Below are 21,051 nucleotides of genomic sequence, written 5' to 3'. Positions count from 1 at the left end.
CAAATTACAAATTACAAAGTTGAGCAGGGAAATGAGAGGGGAGTTCTCAGTAATTGAAACCAAAATGTGAAGTACCTCTTAAAAATCCATGAGCCGAAGGCTTAAGCTTACAAAGCAACTTACGGTATCATTTCTCCACTCTTATCGGTGTAAGTAGCTGCTTTTTTGAGTACAATAAGTCATTTTTGCATCTCTTGAGGTCAGGGACTTCTTGATTTCTAGAAAATGCTTAGTGTTTTTGATCTTCTTGAAAACCTTGAAAATTCATGAAAACCATACCGGAACCTAACCTAGCAGTCGAAAGAACTAGAATTTAGAAATTTTCCCGAGCAGCACCTTTGGAGCTTTCCAAATAGCTCTCTCTATCTATATATCTCCGCTTATTGATTCCCTTCATATTTTCAATAAACAAAAAGCGAAAACGAAAATACAAAATGAATAAATAAACTTTTTTTTCAGATTCTTTCTATCTCTTTCTTTCCTTTGAGGGAATAACGAAATATCAGCGGATTACTCTAATGATAATAGTGATTCCCGTGTCCTCAGTGTACCATGTATAATACTGACGCACAAAATTAGGATCACTGGCGAGAAAAAGCGTTAGGTGCATGCCGGATTCCTAATATAAATACCCGAGTATGAACGACCGAAACTAGTTTTTGACCATTCTGCCATTCACAGTGTTATATAAGCTGTAGTTCACATGCAATCATAACCTCATTCAGCATCAGGATGACGGTGATGCTGACACTGTTGTCGTCAGTGCAAATTTCGGCCATACACTGCAACGAAACGGCGGTGTGGAAGATTGGTTACACTTGGTCGATTTAAGAAATTAGTATTTAATGATTTACGGTCAGTATCTGAAAAGTAGTTAGAAAGAGAGTTGATTCAAAAATTTGCACAATTTGAGCTTTTATACAGCCAGTGCTAGAACATATTTATACCTCATAAATGCAAAAATTCACAAAATAGAAGTCCTCTACTTCTCTAAACTCAAACTTCTTCTCTGTGTCTTTCAGGTGAAAGGATTGCCAAGGATATTTAATAATATAAATAAGTAGTACAATAAATAATAAATAAATACATGGATAAATAATAAAAAATGAATAAAAAATAAAATGAAATAAATAAAAAATATTATAAAGAAAAGTGAATTGACGAGGTGACGGTGAATGCAACTGATTTGGAATTTTCACCTACGTCAGGAAGCAATTCACTTGCAATTGAAAAAAGGTTAAGATTGAGACAATGGGTCACTTACATCTGAGTACCCAACACGATTGCCCTTTTTATACAGAGTGAAGCAGTTAAACCGCACGTTTGAACAAAGTTTGTATAGTGGCGTGTCTGTGTTAAGGAAAGTAAGCAGTAGTGACCTAGACGTCATACATATTTTCGGCAGTAACCATGCAGCTTTGGACAGGTGAACACGGAGATTTCGCTGTGCCAGATTATTTGGAAAATTCCAGCCTTAGTTCCATACATGCACAGCACGAATTCACCCTACCTTCTTCATCTTCCACATCGCGCTCGTGATCCTTGCAGAAACTCCACTTCTGTTCAGGCTGACCGTCGAGAATGTGGAGGTTGTACGAGACGACGACTAGAAGACGGTCCATGCTTCAATGGTGCAATATCCAAGGATCTTTTTTTGCCTACTAACCCCCAAAATTTGAACCCTTATGATTTGTTGCAGTACATGACTGAGAAATATTTCTGTATATTTTTCTAATGCCTATAAAAAGTGCCGCTTGTCTCCCTATTCCTGAACCTTACGTGTATATCCTAATAACGTAGTAGTCAAGTGTTAGTGTCAATTGTTAGCACCTGAAAAAGCTGTCAAGTCCACAATCTTTCAGGAAGAATTCGAGCTTTGGAAGCTTCAGCAAAGAAGACCAACTAAAATGTCGTTGACCACGGATTTGATAGCCAATGATTCTCGGTACGAGGTCTGAATAATGTAGGATGGAAAGTCATTCGCCATGTTTATTACAAAGAAAACCGCTTTAACAAGTAGAAACATAAGGGAAAGGTTATAAAAAATCATCTGTGGAGACTAACCATGGAGGACAAAATTTGGCGGTTGATTTACAAACGTAATGCTTAACGTTATGATTAGAGGGGTCCAAGACAATAGATCAAAAGCTTTCGACCCGACTTTTTTTTTACAATATATTTTGAAAAGCTATAGCAAATACACAGATGATACTACTAAAAGTAGCTGTATTTGTATTCGTAGAGGTCTATCTACATATGCACGGGAAAACACACAATGAACCTTGCATAAATAAATATTTTGAAAAACAGAATGATTACATGAATGCAACAGCAAGACACTTGGGAATAAAATAGAGGGACTGAGTTCGTAACTGAGTTGGACGGACTCAACCATGGTTAATCATGCATAAAAAACAGCGATACATAGAAAGGATTAGTCAAGGATATCAACGAAATACTCGATTATCAACAACGGGGTTCGAACACGTACAACAACTGGGCAGCGCGGATCGCCAAAACGGCGGACGGCGCTGAACCACCAAAGACAAGCTGAGCAGGCGAGGATCAGTTCTCCTCGAAGCGAACGCGCTTCTTGTCGCCACTCGGCGGCTTTCGGGGCGGCACATCGCGCGCTATTAGCGGATCCACATCCGCTATCAGCTTGTGCAGATCGGAATTGGTTCGGCGAGATAGTGGTCGCATCAAAACCACCTGAAAAGCAAATTGTAACGTGTTTAGAAGGGAACTGCCATTGGAGAAGGGTGATTCCTGACACAAACGGAACTTCACTTGGAAAAAAGGAGAATTAGACCTGAGCTTACCCTCTGCTTCCCATCACTGATGTAGAGGAATGCAATGGCGATAAGAATTAGAAGCGAGACAGCGGCTAGAATCGAAGCGGTTACTGTTACCCATACGGAACGCGCCTCATCCTTTTCCATCTGCGGATCCACACCACATCTACGTGCAGCTGTTACGAGACAACCGAGAACACCTAGAAGACAACAATTTATGGTTTTTGTGTGAAGTTCCTGATACATTTACAAGCGTTCCAACCATCTCCAACATCACTGTCTCCAGCTTTCTCCAGCCAATCTCCTAACCATTCCTCTCCGCATACGCACTGCCAAGCGTTTGCTGGAAATGAAATTTCTTTCCAGGAACCAAAAATTGAGTTGATAACTCCCGTCTTTTTTCAGAGAGATTAAATAGAACGAAGTTTTATAAATATGGCTTTTACTCCTACAAGTAGATTACAAGAGATCTTACAACGACTTTATTCACTTAAACTCACCGGAAGTAGAGGTAATTTCACCGTTATCAGAGCTAGTTTTTTTTTTGTTTCTCGTTGCTTACGTCAAAGCCAGGTAGAGGTGACTGTTCCGCGAAAGTCCTCCAGCTTCTCTGTCTAAATGATCACTCCGACACTTCCCCGCCTCGTCTTCTCTCCGGAAACCTAGCTCTCTCGGCAGGTGATACAGCTGTCATTATGTGCGCACTGCTGTGCCACCGACAGAATGTGCGAGGGTGTTACGGGATGCTGGAGGGAAAAGTCGGAAAAGAACAAACTAAGAGGGTAATTAATAGGCTCAGACGTTGCCTTGGCCTGGCCACCAGAGCGTTAGGTTAATGAAACTTGTACCTTACTTGATCGACAGTTATTTGAAGTGTGATTTTTTTAATAGAAAAAAGTTGTCAACTGATCACTACTACTCAGGTTAGAAAAATTCAGAGACATTAACATGCAAAGGAAAAAACACTCGACGTTAATTGCACCGTTAGAGGTGTGCCAACGCGCGCGATTCCTATTCAAATTCAGATTCAGATAAAGGATAGAAGGGAGAAAGTATCCACCGCTAATCAATCCGCTTTGGATGTGCCACCACGTTCACTTCAATTCAGAGTCGTTTGGGGTTTACGAACGCGTGTTCAACTCATGAGGTGACTAGCGGGGGCCAACAGGTGCATTAAGTCGGTGTTTTATTCTCTCAGACATGTCTGGTACCAATTTATCAACTAAAGAGGAATGAAAAGTTTGTTCGGAACTGGGGAGGTTTTGAACCATCGATCGATCGTGTAGACACAGCGGGACGTCTTACCAACTGCGCCACACTCACTCTTGTAGGGATAACAGGTTGTATATCCGGCTGGTCAAGTGAATTAACCGGGGTCAACCGCTGTACCAAGCCACTCAGTCACTCTCAAACAAGTCTAGGGGGTTAAAATGAATGACGTGATTGTCGACAGAATCGATCGGACAGACGTAGTGGTAATCTCTTACTTTTGCATTGCCGACCCTGAGGAGAAATTACCGGAAGCTACTGAAAATCTGAGTTTTCCCACTTACTTCTGCTAGCAATGTCACGGATTGGATGCAGTTCGGAGGATATTGCCCACAGTTAAAATATTTGTACCACTTTCTATTCTGTGCACCCAGTTTTTCTGACTACTTTTACATTTAGAAGTAATTTTCAACTAAGCTGTCTCGCAATCTTTTCTCTTCGCTTTTTCCAAACCAACGAATAATGGAAGTGTTACGGTAGTTCCGCAAGTGTTACTCATAGCAATGATGATATCAGAGAGGATTTATCTAGCGAAAATCATCATAGGTACCCTAGACTTTCGAGAAAGTAATAAAAGCTTTCCAGTTTTTTGAACTCCATGGAAACTCACAAGTGATATCGATAGCTTCGAGAGTGTCGAATGAGATCGAGTCGAAGGTGTGCCGAGGAAGGAATGGCAACTTATTGTTGTTAATGAACAACTTGTGTAAGGTCATGCCTTCGAAAGCCTTGACGTCGATCTGAAAACGTCGGTTCTAGCCACCTTGTGATGCTGGAGTCGAAAAAAATGAACGGACCTTCTCGAGGAGGTTGTGGTCAGCTGCGAGCACCGTGAGAGTGCGTGGCAGATCATGTTCGCCAATCGAACGAAGTTGATTTCCCGACAGAAGCAATGTTGTTAAACGGCGAAGTGGTCGAAGATAAGATTGACCATCTGAAACCTTTTTCTATTAAATCTTAAGCGTAGGCAGACTGGAAGATCCGTAAATTCAATTTTAAAATTATTTCCAGCTTTCTTTATTCTAGTCGACAACGTTGTAAACAAACGTAAGAAATCACCTTTGGTAAGAGTTGTGAGCTGGTTGTTTTGCATAGCCAGCACGTTCAAATGCTGAACAGGGGAAAATGCACGCTGCGATATCTGAAAGAAGAAAACAACATCCAGCCAACTCACAGCGCTGGGAATACTTCCAGCTGAAACGTGTTTCAGAATCTCATACAGAATTCTCTGCACCACTTCGTTCTTTTGGAGGGGGAATGAAACAAACTGTGTGCTGAGGACGAGAAGATGATTTCTGTGATGTGTCATTCCACAAATCGTTTTTATACAGAAGGATCGATGAGTTTTTGTTATAATCTCGGATTTTTTCATGGATGATTGTGCAGGATGGAGTAATGCAATGAAAGAATGGGGATACGATAGAAACGTGCTAAGAAGAACATGAGCACCAAAAAGTAAGATGTTTTATACGTGAAAAAACTATCAAACAACAAGCGGCCTCCGGAAAATCGAAATAATTACGATCGAACTACATTTGTTTGTATACTAACTACCTTTGACTAACTCTCAATTATTTTTTTGCAGCATCAGAAAACTTTCTCCTTATAGTTTCTTTTTATACTCTCTTTAGTTTAGTTAGTTTCTCTTCATAAGTTTTTGATTTTTAAAGAAGCCTTTGGGCTCAAGAAAAAAACATGAAATTCCCTAGAACAACTACGCTTCCTCATCCCATTACGAGTGAGACACATTTTTAGATCACAAACAGCAAAGTGCTTTATAGCTGAGGTCAGCAAAACGTGAAAAATACGACCCGGATCAATTGACAACGAATTCCAACAAGAACAGCACAAAGAATGATTGTTTATGAGAAAAAAAAAACTAGAAACTTTAGCACACATCCGGACAACCCTCTTTCATTTTCCAAAAGGCTAGTGACTGATTCAACTTTCAACACTTTAGCAGTAAACGAAAGTTCCACTGAGTTGATGTTTATTCATTCTGCATTTGCTAACATTTCGAACATCAAGATTTCTGAGTTGCTTGAAAATTTAGACAATTGGTTCGTAGTTTGACAGACACAGAATATGAGTTTGAATAGCACTAACTCATCTGTTGTACGTCGCCCGAAACTGTATCTGTGCTCAAAACCTTATGATGGGACAAAGACGATCCATTTGCAAGACAAATTGTACATGCAGTACTTCGATCTACTGCATATTTCCAAACTATGGTTCTTATCGCTGAGACACAGTGGCCCGACGTTATCACTCAGCATTTATTTCATAGCACCAATGCTAGTTTTTTTTTCTCAAATTCATCCATTTCTATACAGAACAGTAATTTATAGTAAGAGGTTCGCATACCTGACTTATGTTGTTAGCTGCTATTGTGAGACTTTCGAGTCTCGTGCTCCTGGCTAACCCGGAAAGGTCTCCGTCCGCAATTTCCGAAATTGAATTTCGATCTAGTGACAGTAGTATCAGTGACGGAAGATCCCTGTAATGTTCAGAAATGAAAAAGTTACTGCATCATTTACCTGCGCGAGAAAACTTGCCTGAGGCTGACGCTCTTCAATGAATTGATACTGTTGTTGTTCAGGAATAGCTTCTGAAGGTTTTCCAGTCCGCGTATCTCAACCTGTAAAATAATGTCGTTCATTTGGATCCAGCTAGATGGGGACCATACCGAGTTAGAGTTAGATCAAATTACTACGTATCGATAGATATCGATCCAGCAGAAAAGAGGCTAAGAAGAAAGCTATAGTAGGCTATAGTAGCTATGTTCGCACGGGCGTGCCTTTAATTGGAGGCGGCTAGAGAGAATAAGGAGCGTGTGTCCAAAAGAGAAAGCGCGTGCGTTGCGGCAGATGCCCCGCGTCCACAGGGCTGAACACGAATGTTTGTGATGTGCTCTCTAAAACTTTTAATTAACTTATTTGACTGTGATTAATTGAAATCTTGATTAATAAGTATTCATTTTCGTGAAAGAGAATTTCAGGAACGTCTTTTGATTGCATAATATATTCATGTACTGCGCATTATCTCAAATTATCATTCTCCTTCACAACAAGTTCTTGCAACCGCAGTTTCCTTTTATAAAGGAAATATACCAACAAAATAATGAAGTGTACTAATGTCTTTACCCGTGATGTAATAATTTTCTAAGATTACGATCTTTTTAGAAGAAATTTCCTGCATAAATTAATGGGAAAACGTCCACATATGAGTTTAAAAAAAACAATGAAGAAGTTAGCTAGTTATAAAAAATAAGCACTTCTAACATTTCCCAGGTCAGTTCACCTTTCCTCTCTCGGATTATTTTCCCTTTATTTTTTTTTTCAATCGAATTCCTACATTTTAACTCTGGTACTGTTTCTTTCGGAGTTTCAAATCTTTCAGCCACTAAACAGATCCTAAAACTGACATTGGTGGCATGATTAGTGCCAAGGTCCAGGGTCCTCAACTGTTTCAGGTTTGCAAAGGCAGACCAATCAATGCTGGTGATCTGATTGTTCTGTAGGTTGAGGACCTCCAACGAGTCGAGCCCTTTAAACATGTTCCTGGAAAAGACAAACATGAAAACTCGTTTTTTTTTCTCCTCAAAATTTCAAATAAACACTCACTTAGTGATGGTACTAATCTGATTCCCACTGAGGCTCAATTTCTTCAGTGATGTCAACTTCCCGAATGTTCCATCCTCGATCGTTGTTATGTCATTGTCATTCAGTGATAATTCGCGAAGTTCTGGTGTTAGATCGAAAACTCCCGTTGAAAGAGTGTTGATCCTATTTCCTGGAAGGGAGGAATGTTGTTTGCTGGGATTGGCCGTAATTAGTGTTTGTTTACCTGACAGGTCCAATTCCAGAAGGCTAGTCAGTCCTTGTAGCATCGATCGATTGATTCCTTTTAAGTGGTTGTTCCTGAGATAGAGACCGTGGAGTCGTGGACCAATCGTGCCGAGCGCGTTCTCACGGAGAAGGGCTAAGAAACTCCTCTCAATTGATAGGTACTTGGGCTTAACCTGAAACGAGTGGTCTAGGGCGGCTTAGTTGATGATACAGCGATAAACTAATATACAACAGTATGAAAAACATAAATATTTGGAGCCTAATATCTTATGTGTCGTTATCAAAACTGTTAGGAACAAGTTCATCAAAATTTTTGAAAATTACTGTAATTTCAGCACTTTTCGGTCGAAGATGATAGGCGGACTGGACTAGTTCAGTAGCCGAGTAGTAAAATTTCGGAGTTTCAGCAATAAAACAGAATACAGTATTACTGGTTTTAAAGAGATGCTAGTTTAAAAATAGTAGACTAGCTACTTAAATGCTTAAATGGAGCGTACCACGAAATTGGACGATGTCGGGATCTTTCCAGGAAAAGGTATGATTACCAAAACGGAAAACGGCTTCCTCACTTTTCTTTCCTACGAAACACGTCACTCCTGTACACCCTTCACAGGGTTGCTCAGCATCCCATTCATTGATCTACTTGAATAGGCTGCCAAAGAAACCTCATTGATTTTCGTCCGCTCATTCGCGGTCGCGGCGCGTGCGCAAAAATGGAACATTCTAGAGTATCTTGTAAGAAAGAAAAGCCAGGAAAGAAGTCGTTTCCCACGCACCTTTCCAGGACTATTAAGGAGAGTTGGGCGTAATCGCACTCATATCCGAAGCCTACACCACGAGCTCTATCTACTTCTGAAAAGATCTGAATATCGTCAATTTTGCTGCATGCCACCTTTACGTTTGAAAGTTTCTGCGATCTGCTGCTGGGTAGTAACTTATCTGTGCATTTGGTGCCGTGCACATGACTCACCTGATCGAACATATCGGAAGGAATTATGGTGATGTGACAATCCCAGATGCGGACTTTTTCTGGGAACGACTCGTTCACCGAGTGCAGTGCTTTCGAGATGTGCGGTAACGTTTGATCGGAGCATCTGCAACATGGGCGAACATTATTTCCTTATTCCTTCCGGGAATTTTCGCAAAAAATGGTTAGCCACTAATGCTAACTTCAAAGGTAGTGGTGGAAAATACTTTTAATGGTAATCATTTGAAGTATGCCCCATTGGCATCCATGGTCTTCCCCCAACCTTTGGGAAATTGTAAATCCCCCCCCCCAAAACCGGGTTTTAAAAAAACTTTTTGTGGTATTGTTGTAGAAAAAAAAAAAAGTGGTAAAAAGGAAAAAAGGGGGGGGAAGAAAAAAAAAAAAAAAAAAAATTTTTTTATTTTTTTTTTTTTTGAATAAACTCCCCCCCCCCGGGGTTTTTTTTAAATTTCCCCCCCTCCCCCCCTAAACCACCCCCCCCCCCCCCCCCCCCCCCCCCCCCCCCCCCCCCCCCCCCCCCCCCCCCCCCCCCCCCAAAAAAAAAAAAAAAAATTTTTTTTTTTTGGTATTTAAGGGCCCCCCCCCCCCCATTCCCCCCCCGGATAAAAAAAAAAAAAAAAAAACCCCCCCCACCACGGGGGGTGGGGGGGAGGGGGAAAAAAAGACAAACCCCCCCCCACCACTTCAAAACATACCCCCCCCCCCCCCCCCCTCCCCCCCCCCACTCCACATCCCCCCCCCCCCCACCCCTTAACCCCCACCCCCCACCCATTTGATTTTTTTAAAAATAAACCCCCCCCCCCCCCCCCCCCCCCACACCCCCACCCCCCCCCCCCCCCCCCCCCACCCCATTTTTTTAAATAAACCCCCCCCCCCAACCAAAATTAAAACTAAAAATTTAACCCCCGCCCTTTTAATATATTATCTAAAAAAAAAAAAAAAAAAAATAAATTGAAAAAAAAAAAAAAAAAAAATGGGAAAAAAAAAAAAATAAAATTTTAAAAAAAAAAAAAAAAAAAAAAAAATAAAAAAAAAAAAAAAAAAAATTAATATGTCATATCTAATTGTATTTGCTCATCTTTTTTTGTAATCTGGTAAATGAAGTCTGATGATGACGTAACTGACTGTTAGAATTCTAAAGATGCAAAAAAGGAAAACGCTACTAAATTAACGTTGATAATTAGGGAGATTGTTAGTAATTAGGGAGGCAACAATTTGTAAGGATTAAATATTCTCTGTTTCTCTGAGGAAAAAACTACTTTTTGGGACTACATCAGAAGACTCCACGTACGACTTTCAATAAAACTCGCCGACTTCGCCTTCCTGGGAGTCTGAAAAGGTGGAATCGAAAGTGATTTATCCTGTTATACGTTCTACACATCAAAGAAGCATCGTAAGTCTATTTTTGGATCTCATGGTTACGAATGAAAGTGAAGATCGTCCGTTAGGATTGGAGGACTTTCTTGCCCCTGCTAGATATCCGTGCTGGTGCGACTAACGAAAAACGCGAACAAATAGCAGTTTTAAACTAGGGGCAGAGTTTCCGCGTAATGCAGAGGCATTCCTCTTTGCAATTTATCTTTGGGCTGTGGACTCAACACGCCTCCAGGCCTTTGCAGCCCGCACTACCAGGTTTATGCGCCAATATCGTCATCTTAACTTCAAAATCTCCTCCGTTATGACCAAGTGGTACCGTAGAGTCATGTAATTCTCTTTCACCATGAAAGGTGTTCTTTCGCTCGAACACGTAGTGGCCATCTCTCCTACGTGTTCGTCGTCGCATTGCATACAGATAAATAACCCATGACCCCATGGACTTAGCCTCCTTGTTATACGGACATATTTTACACTGCAGAAATTTTACACTGCAGAAACTTGGAAGCGGCAGAAAAGTCCTCCCATTCTAAGGCACGATCTACACTTTCACCTGTAGCTATGAGATCAAAAAAAAATTATCTATATATGAAGTACTTGAATACTTGGGATTTTTTTTTTGTTGGGGGAATAGGGCGTTTGACGGATAGATCAGTTTTGATTTCACACTTTAATTCTCTAAAGAAAACAAACTCATCAAAGCATTAACCGAGAGTAAAGGGTTATAACAACATAGTGTCTGGCCCAACTTTTTGAGTAGAGTATTTGTGGAACAGAGCGTCCACAGACGAGAAGCAATAGTAGCATATAAAAGCGGGGTACCAGGTGCCGGATATAACGCTGTTCTCGAATATTAAGAATTTCGTAGGTCGTGATACAAAAATTCTGTGAAAGTCGATAAGTGCTTAAGGGAATTGGTGTAACTGTAAACATCCGCTAATGGTTTGCCACATAAAACATAAGTTTTAATAAGGGGGTAGTTCTAAGCAGAAAAAAAGTGTAGGAAAAGCATCTAGGCAATGCTTATGTCTTACGAACACTTTATCTGAATCATACCGAATTCTGATCTCATTCGCAAATATTATGCAGTCGAAAACTTGTGTCATAATCGATTAGCACTATTCTACATTCCAATATTTTTACCCGTCTTCACTTTTTTACCGGTGGATGAAAATAATAACTTCTCTTAAAATTAGCACATCATAATTTGTGCGCTTCCTCGCTTCCTCTTGAGTAGAACCATCTTTGCGATTATCGTTTAGAAATCACTAGGTTGACGCTATTTGCTTAAATTTGAGAGGGGGATTGAGTGAAATTCTTTATAAAAATGTTGCAAGGGAATATTCGTGATATCATCGAGGTGGTATCACGAAAAAGCAGAACAAAAGGTTGTTGAAGCTTGGAATAGAATAGAAATATCTTTTCCCATCATGTCTCCGCTTCTATTTCTCTTCAAAACAAAGAAATGGAAAATCTATAGAAGCTCCGTTAGAAGCGATTTTCTTTCTATAGTTCGCCAGGAAATGGGAATTGAATATGAATATTATGAAAGATGAAATATCTTTAGTTTTGTTACGGTAAAGTGAAGTGCAAGGAGTGTTAATTTCTCAGGAGAACAGCCCTTCCTCCTACGGGACTTTCTCAACAATGTCCTTTCTCATCCGCACTAATGACAGAGGCAGATATCATTTTTAGAAAGAAAAAAAATCTGAGCGCAAAAAAGTGCAGTTCCTATGCAAATAACCAGGGCATCCCTCCACACTGCGTCGATACCGAAGAATGAAGGTCGAACAAGCAGTGCCAAGCACAAACACATACCAGCGCAATGTCAAACATTAAGGGCGTTAATGTTTCGTGGGCGAAATTGCTCCCTACTGGTAAGGTTCTTGACTAGAGACATCGAGACGTGTCTAATGTTATTAAGGTAAAATCTTAACAAAACATTTGGGGAAAAACTACGAAATATCAGGGAACAATGACAAGATTTTGTTCATTCATCGGAAAAAATCACAAGTGGGAAAATAATCGTTTTCGGTAAGCTATAGAAAACTAGGACGGCTCCATGAAATTACATATTCACCCGAAATTGTCTATGAATGAACGGACAGAGAACAACAGATTTGTATGGCTGAGTATGAAAAATTTTCTTCCACCGGAAGAGGGACCATTGGCAGAAAAATATCTGAGATGTGGTCCTGCTTAATGGATATGAAGACATGTGAACATCACTAATAGCTTAGAGTAGTTTGATTGTGCAAATGCACCAAACATCTTAAATCTTCCCCAGAACCATCAATTAAAGGCATTACTCCACGAATCTGAGGTGGTACGGATTTCATGTGGAATATTCGTATACGGGATGGGAGACTATGGAGAAGGGGGTGATTCCGTCCATTTCTTCCTAATTGCCGTAAAAAGCGGCCCGAAAGATACAGCTTCAGTCGTTCTGGCGCACTTTTTTCTGCAGGGAATTCGACTGGAGCGCGCCAGCCTTGTGCGGCGCCGTATCTTCCGGGCCGTTTTTTAGGGCAATTAGGAAGGAATTGACGGAATCACCCCCCTCTCCATAGTCTCCCATCCCGTATACGAATACTCCACCTGAAATCTGCACCACCTCAGATTCGTGGGGTGATGCCTTTAAAGATCGAGAAAAAATAAACAGAAACTAGGTAATCGGCATCTCAAGAAGGAAGATTTAGGTAAAATGTAATGAAAATGTGGAGTGGGCCATTCAGTTGCGCTCTTATTTTTCGAAGTAAATAATTAAATCAGTAAGAGCCCTAGAGCCGAAGCATCAGCCTCAGAGGATCTACGACATGTAAACTAAAGTTACTAAGAGAAAAAAGTAAGTTGAAGCGTCGAAAAATAAGGTCCCCACTGATTGCCCCCACCCCCAACTACGTTTTCCCCGGAGGATTTTTCAGGTGGTAGAAAACCATGGTGTGATGGGAGTGAAAATAGGAAAACATTGAATTAATGCGCCTACAGCTAATGTTGTGGAGGACAACAAGACTCTTCTAAGCAAATATAACTACTGTCAACGTCCGAAAAGTGACACGAGAAGTTCTAGACGAGAAAGCAGGGGAAGCAAAAGTAATTTGAAAACCTCCCAAGTAAACACGTTCATCCATGGGGCAATCGGAAAGCGCTTTGATGCACTGCGTTCTTCTTGCACTGGGGACTGCTAAACTTGTTGTTTTCAACAGCTTAGGTAATACAATGAAAGAAATGAAATGAAACGAAGGAGACCGCAGCAATAGGTTTTCCGGCTCCGACCGAATTTCGCTGAGCGAAAAGGTAGTCGGTCGCAATGCGATCGCTGTCGAACGCGTTCCATGAAGTTCACGCGACGCGTCCGCGTTGAAGGACGCTAATGCGCTGTTTCTCTGGCGCGCCCACTGATCGATAGCTCACCTGTGCTGGCGCCAACACACACGTGTCCAAACTAGACGGTAGTCTCTGCGCAGTTGCGTAAGCACTTGCGCTCGAAGCGCAGCGGTGGAGAGTAGCGGTTGAGATTGAGGAGGACACTCGCTTGTACCATTCATACTGCAGTTCGAGTGAAGCCAGCAATGGATCCACCTCGTCTCCAACTGCTAGCTCCGCCGTTCGAACCGCAGCCGCCTACGCAACTGCACCGAGTTCCTGGCCGTTTTCATTTGACCATATTTCGCTGAACACTAGCGATCGTCTTCGCTGCGGCGCAAATTTAACTGCAAATAGCGTTTTTGTTTACAAAAAATATTTCTATAATAGTTCACCTTGGACTTTCTGGCGTAGAACGTGTTTTATGTCAGATGAAAACCGCCATAGCGGCTCACAGTATTCACAAAATTGACAGATATCACTCACTGACTTAGTCACCAAACACTGACCGTAACGACGTGATACAAATGAAAAGTGGTGTCATAGATCGGCTTTAAAACTACGCCTCCTTGATAAAACGCGCGATTTTGTGTAGCTTTGGAAGAAAAAAATACTGATAGAAATGTTAGAATTGCGTAAGAGAACGGATTTTAACTCTAAGACTACTCACCCAATTGTTATTCCATCTATCGTAGCATCGAATCCTTTGTAGAAACATTTGCAAGCTTCCTATAATTATAATTCTATTGTTTTGATCATTCAGCAACTCTTTGATCATATTCTAACATTTTCTTTCTGAGATGCAATTACTGAAATTAATCACCTAAATATTATTCTTGTTAGACAGCAGCTCACTTCTGCTCCTTGGAAACAACGTGTTCCTTTGATAGTAAGATTTCCAGTTTTCTTAATTTCTCCTCAGTGAAATAATAGTCGGGTCAAAACGACATGAGTCACGAGCGTAGTTGCGGTGCATTTGCGTACGCGCTCGTAACCGCGCGGTGGAGGCAGCAGTTGGAACCGAGTTGGGACCATCGCAAACTGCAGCGATCGCAAACTGGGTAGTGCTAGCAAAAGCACCGCGCTCCTAACCGCAACGCTCCACCGAAGCGCCTCGAGAGAAGCCGCGTACGCAATTGCGTACGTGCTTCAAGTCCTTTTGACCTTAGCATACTTGAACTGTTCCTCTCCAAATATTCGCATTGGGTCATTTTTCTTGTAGAAGTCCACTTCAGTCAAAACGATTTCATTCATTGCGCAAAATGGCGTAAAGGATTGTTTTTGAACTGATGCGCTCTTCAATTCATTGTAGCGCAGGCAGCGATTAAAGGCATCACCCCACGAATCTGAGGTGCAGATTTCAGGTGGAGTATTCTTATAAGGGATAGTAGAGAGGAGGGTTATTCCGTCCATTCTTCCTAATTGTCTTTAAAAAAAACGGCCCGGAAGATGAGGCGCCACAGAAGGCTGGTGCGCTCCAGTCGAACTCCTTGTAGAAAAAAGTGCGCCAGAACGCCCGAGGCCGTATCTTCCGGGCCGTTTTTTAGAGCAATTAAGAAGAAATGGACGGAATCATTCTCCTCCCCATAATCTACTATGCCGCATACGAATACTCCACCTGAAATCCGTACCATCTCAGATTCGTGGAGTGATGCCTTTGAGGACGAAATACAGCGCCGTTCCAGTCGTGCAGCTGCATCAGAGGCACTACGGAACGCAGCGCGAATACAGCCGGGTCAAAACGACTTCGAGCTGGGTGCAGTTGCACAAGCAGCTTTGTTCGAACGGGCGCAATGCGGTTGGGATCGAGACGGGACCCATCGCTAGCTCTACCCATTTCTTCAGTTCCAGTGGACGTCCACCTCGATCGTAACCGCTCACCTCAGGCGCCGCTTCCAACACAGCCACTTTCGCAACGGCACTGGGCTTAGGTCGGACGGTAACATCACAGATTTATACTTTCACAACAAGAAGCATCCCTGTAATTCTATAAAAATGCCCCGTAGAACATATGATGGTCGCTCTCAGCACAAATTTGGACCAAAAAACATGTGATTCATACTATATAAAGTAGTACCCCTTCTTAGGAAATAAAATGGAGTGCAAGGGATATTTTTCATTTGCAGACGCGTTTCCGACGTTTTTAATGAGTACGCAGGACATTACTAGTATCTTAAAATGTAGAATTTTTCATAGAACTATGAGGCGTAGAGAAAACCTATTTTAAAATATTTCTTGCTTCTAACGCTTATTTTAAATTCAAATGCAGTTTAGCCAAAGTGTTAGGAGCAACATCTCCCGACTGTAAATTTTAAATACTATTATGACAGACGCTACTCTGGTTACACTCAACATAGCACGATAAATTAAACAGTTACCGTCGAACTTTCGCAATACTGTATAATATCACACTCCAACACTACTGAATAAATGGTCGTTTATAGTCGGCGCCGAAAATATTCCAACGGATGAACGAACGACGCGACGAAGCACACTCTTTCTCTGCTTTGAACGCATCCTCTCACATTTCTATTCTTTTCCTATCGCAATCATCTAGTTAAGCATGTTTGGGGAGAAATGCTTATCACATTCTGACAGAAACAAACGACATACCGTCTCGTTAGCGTCTGCAGCTGCTCGAAAAGCTCTGTCGATCGCGGCGCAATCAGGTTCTGTGCGCGCAATCGCGACGACCAATGCGAAAATCGATAATCGCAACATCACGTCATCTGTTGTGCTCTTATGATCCTGTAACAACCTAAATAAAACCAAACCATTATTTGTTGTTTCGACTTTTTGCTCAACGGAAGGAAGATCGATTATGAGTGACATGGAAAGCACTACTGTAAATCAGCGAACTCTAAACGCGAGATACGAGTTTAACAAGGAACAAAACACGCCCAAGTTGAGAATATGCAGTTACAATCAAGTATGTCAACTGTTCACTGAGGATCTTAACACAAACAAAAATTAAGGGAAAAGGAAAAGGAGAACAGATTATGAGAATAGGTGGAAACTGCACATAGGGGGTTACAAAGACTAAATCCTAGAATGTTGTGGGAAATTCTGCACTAGTTGATGAAATGAATCCGTCCTAAGATTATCGAGCGCTCGTAGCTGTCCGCCTGCAAACATGCGTATCTGGCTCTTCGTCTGCCCTTCTCTGCTTGCCAACCTTCACCACCGAAATTTAGCATTCACAAAATTGCACTTCCACTGCACTACTCTCCTGTCACTTTGTTCAAACCTCACGGAATCCGTTGATTGAGGGACTACGAAGGAAGTCACGTAAACGGTACTGTTCTTTAGATCCTACTCGTGTGATTAGTTTGGTCAGGTAAACATGCTTAAATTCAATAATTAATATTTAATACTCAAGAATTATTTAGTATTTCAATTTCAATTACTAATATATTTGGTTAAATTTCAAAGAGCCTATTCTTTTATATGAAGTGATAGGACGATTTTCTTGCACATTTTGGTCTCATTTTAATATCCAAAATATACTGGGGCCAGGCCATGACTCGAATATTTACTATTAAAAGAAACTGCTGACTACTCCTGCCATACGGTCAAATATTGTGAAACTAATAACTTAACAAGTGCTTGGACCGTTCTTTGCAATTGGGACCACTAATCGATCGCTAATTTGACGACTCAAATGCAAATAGTATCCGATCCGCAGATTTCCGAGAACAGAGTAGAGAACTGATATACTATGGCACAATAATGAGTCCTAGAATCCTCGTAACTCCATACTATACCGAAAAGAAGGGAAGAAATCATTTAGAAAAGTACTTAATTTGAAACGGAGAACATGAAATATCAGAAAATATGAATGCAGTGGATCTAGTGATTTCTGAACGAAGCTCGAAGAATAAAGGAGATCTACAGTCCGAAAAAAACAGAAAATTCAAATAACCACCACGTAAAACACATTATTTTAAATTTTTTCACTTTAATTCATCGATACTGTAGTGATACTTTAACTAAAGACTTAAACTTGCCCTCTAATCCCATCCAGTACCTCGTCTCAACTGTTTCATAAGCCTCGTCGGCTTAGTCAGCGGCCTTGAACTACGCCAGGTCTCTCACCCGCCCTATTTCGGGTACGAATTGTGACGAAATCCACGAAGAACTACTATTGATAGCATTTTCGCAAACAATAAGTGTCTACGTTCCGGGAAAAGACTTTTTTTCGCTAGAAAGAGCAACAGTGGGAGACATTTGAGCGCTCTGATGAAACCTCACAAAGCTGAGAATGGTAAACCGATGGGAGCAGAGAATGAAATGTTAAAATACATCGAACGAATGGTTTTCGTTTTTATTTCGCAAGAAGTGTAGGAAAAGAACCGCTAATAATGAATACGTAATGAAAAAAAAAACGGAGAGGAGTGAGCCGAACAATTCTGCAAAAAGAGCTTTCCTTTCACACCAGTACCAAGTATGTATGTAGGGAACAAAGAAAAGAGAGAAATTAGCGGAGAAAAACCAGAAAGAAACAAAGCAAAACAGCAAGAAAATGTAATGATGACGGAGCCTCTCAATTACTCTCACATCTTAGTGAATCGTCTTCATCTAGATGAGCCTTTCCATTATATTAAAAAAAAAGCTAAATTTAAGCCGGGCCGCTGACCACTGCAAAAAAAAAACCATTAGCACGCAGTAACCTTCCCCCAAAAAGTCTCTCAGAGCATTGGTAATCGAAATCTGCATTTCAAAACCGGTACAAGTAGTGTCAGCAGAAAAACGTACTATGAAAAAGAGTAACCGATGAGCCGAAGTGCGCTCTCTGTAAAACTCAGCAGCACCACATTGACTGCACTACAACGACATATTCGAGTACCCGAATACTGTAGAGCCTTCAATGGCGATGGCATTAAATGAATGACAAAAGCAAGAGACAAACTTCGCAAACAATGGGAAATTGTGAGGTCGAAAACAGTCCCGGGATCTTCGACCGATTAGTCGCAGATGTCCAGATGGCTAGCTCATCAGTTCAATTGCAGCTGATTTTTTCCTAGTGATTTCTGGGGACTTATCAATCGGTTACAGTCCTGAAGAATAGATGGAGAATTGTTGGTGTTTTTAAGTCGTTAAATTTCCCTGTAGTCAATACCCGACCAATCTCATAGATACTGAAAGTTTCATTTTTCCTCAGCTACTAATAATATTTGATTTTCCTCTGGAGGTTGGGTTGAAGATTTTGTTACATGCGTGTTCCCATTCTTTAGATGTTTTGGTAATTATCAGCTATCCCAGACTTCCCTTACATGCATGAAAGCGTTTTATTAATCTGTTACAGTGGTCGAAGCGACTCAAAACTTACGGCTAATATGGTACACAAAGACTAAATTACTCTATATAAAATAAAGACAACTCAAAAGAACAAAGGAAGGCATAAAGTAATCAGTCCGCTTGGCATACGCCAACACAATGGACTTCAGTTAAAAATTGTAGAGGTTTCAAACGCGTATGCAGCACAGGCAATTTCTACGGATTCGTATAGATGAGAGGAAATCTACAAGAGAATTTTGACCCTTTAACTAGAAGTAAGCCGCAGAAAAACCAAAGCAGAGAATAGGCTCTTGCTATGGAAGGCACTTTCTTCAAAAAAAATGCTGGAAAAATTGAAGATCGGTCATACCTACACCCATTGATAGACAGCTCTATTTTAATGCAAAATAGCTCATTGTCAAATGAAAATAGCAAACGTTATTCCAGAAAAGTTTACATGCGTCGGCTACGGTCTGCAAAAATTCAAACATATTGGTCGCAGAGCGATGACGCTTTTACATCTTCCTAAATTCACTCGAGCTTTTCGAGAACAACGGTGGCCATTTCCTTGCGTACCCCACAAATGCACGTGTCGTATACGACGGAAAACTCATAGGCGCGCACAGCAGCGCTATATTGCGCAATCGGTGGTGACCCGGATCGAAAATCGTCAAGGTAGGCGTTAATTTCACCGATGAGCAACTGTAACAGTACGTAAAGCATAGCAAGAATAGGTTTGGAAACGGGCAAACGCAGCAAAGACATCGCGATTCGCCCTGGAAAATGGCAAATGAACTTAGACCTACGTCATAAATAGCTCTGGATCAAGATGTAAATGATCAGATAGATGATCAAGATGCGATTTTTTATCCATGTACATTCCGATACGATTAGCAAGATAGCGGTATGATAGGTATGCAACTGCACCCACTGTCAGATCTAATTTCCAAATATAGAGAGAAAGCGCGTAGATCAAACTGGTCCCAGATTTCGACCAAACAACACTTTCAGCAAAAGAAACTGTTTGCGTACAGAGCGTACAGAAAAAAAAAACTTGCAAAATCTTGGAAAAAAATGACAGGATCGATACGAGATTTTTCAAAGGATGACATAAACCAAGAAGACGTAGCACAACCCATCAAAGCAGCACATAGCTATAATCGAATATTTTGAAGAGATGGTACGGAATTTTGGGAGGAAAAATGAGTATCAAATCAGTTTTTACGGATGAAGAGAAGAGGTGCGCGAAGGTCCTCCTCCTCAAAAAGCTCAAAAGAAGCAGAAAAGGAAAAGTGAAAGACGCTTCACAATGAAAACGACCAGTAAAATGGTGTGGGAATGAAATCCAGAGCACAGAGCTTCTTGTTCACTTAGTGGGCGAGTTGGTGCGGCGATATGAATGTAAAAACACAGCGAATAGTGAGCAGGTCACCCTGAAAAACTCTAAAAATCCCACGAAAAAAGTGTACAAAACCTTCACAAAGCGGGATGTAAATGCAGCAATATGGAAGGAGCCTACGGATCTCGTCTTTTAATGGAAAAAACTGCAGAAAAGACAGACAAATATCGATCAACGAAGCACATTGTCAGCTGATCTAGATGTTCTTCAGCTCGGGCCGGCAGCAGCCCGTGCTGGCCTGCGCCTGGTGGTCCAGTCGGCGTCGTCTCCCTGTGCGCTCCACCCGTACAAGCAACCCTCGTTGAGCCCCCGATAACGTCTCTCTTCAGAAGACGTGCTCTCTTCGTTTGTCTCGCGCAATAATCCCTCCACTCAAGCCGTGCACTCTTGCAGACGACCCTACGTAGCCCTGACCTCCCGCATTGTTCAGCAAACCCCCGGTGTGATTGCGCCGTCATGGCACCACGAAATTCTCAGGCATGCGTAAGCGCACGGGGCTTTTCCTTGGGATTCGGTTAGCGAGGCGGTATTGCGACGGTTCCTTCGAACAACAATCGCTACAACGTAGAAAAGAAGGGTGGCAGAAAAAAGTGGTTTTATTATGCTTGCACGGGAAAAATAGTGGAGTATCAAGAAGCGCTTCCAGGGCCATCCCATGATGGAATCACAAGTACGTAGCAGCTTAGCTTATCACTTACCAGCTAAGTGAAGGTTTTCTGGCTTCGGATTGAACAT

The 21,051-nt window shown here is 41.4% G+C and overlaps 1 protein-coding gene across 2 annotated transcripts; it reads right to left on the bottom strand.

The window, feature by feature from the left end:
* Positions 1-2,565: 2,565 nt before the first annotated feature.
* RB195_010971 (uncharacterized protein) lies at positions 2,566-21,051 on the bottom strand (the record flags this gene model as incomplete). 2 transcript variants are annotated; one of them, XM_064192193.1, is made up of 16 exons in its annotated part: positions 2,566-2,712; positions 2,823-2,995; positions 3,058-3,138; positions 4,675-4,804; positions 4,862-4,998; positions 5,124-5,205; positions 6,429-6,561; positions 6,620-6,702; positions 7,489-7,624; positions 7,688-7,856; positions 7,911-8,085; positions 8,883-9,006; positions 14,311-14,369; positions 16,254-16,388; positions 19,494-19,693; positions 21,015-21,051. In XM_064192193.1, 16 exons carry the CDS (start codon positions 21,049-21,051, stop codon positions 2,566-2,568), a joined length of 2,001 nt encoding a protein of 666 aa, XP_064049775.1. The 2 variants fall into 2 exon arrangements, with proteins under 2 accessions (XP_064049775.1, XP_064049776.1); XM_064192192.1 differs by lacking the exon at positions 21,015-21,051 and adding an exon at positions 16,888-16,986 and having other exon boundaries at positions 19,494-19,682.

Source organism: Necator americanus, chromosome III (genome assembly GCF_031761385.1).
Source record: "Necator americanus strain Aroian chromosome III, whole genome shotgun sequence".
Classification (NCBI taxonomy): domain Eukaryota; kingdom Metazoa; phylum Nematoda; class Chromadorea; order Rhabditida; family Ancylostomatidae; genus Necator; species Necator americanus.
This window is presented reverse-complemented; position numbering and strand designations above follow the sequence as displayed.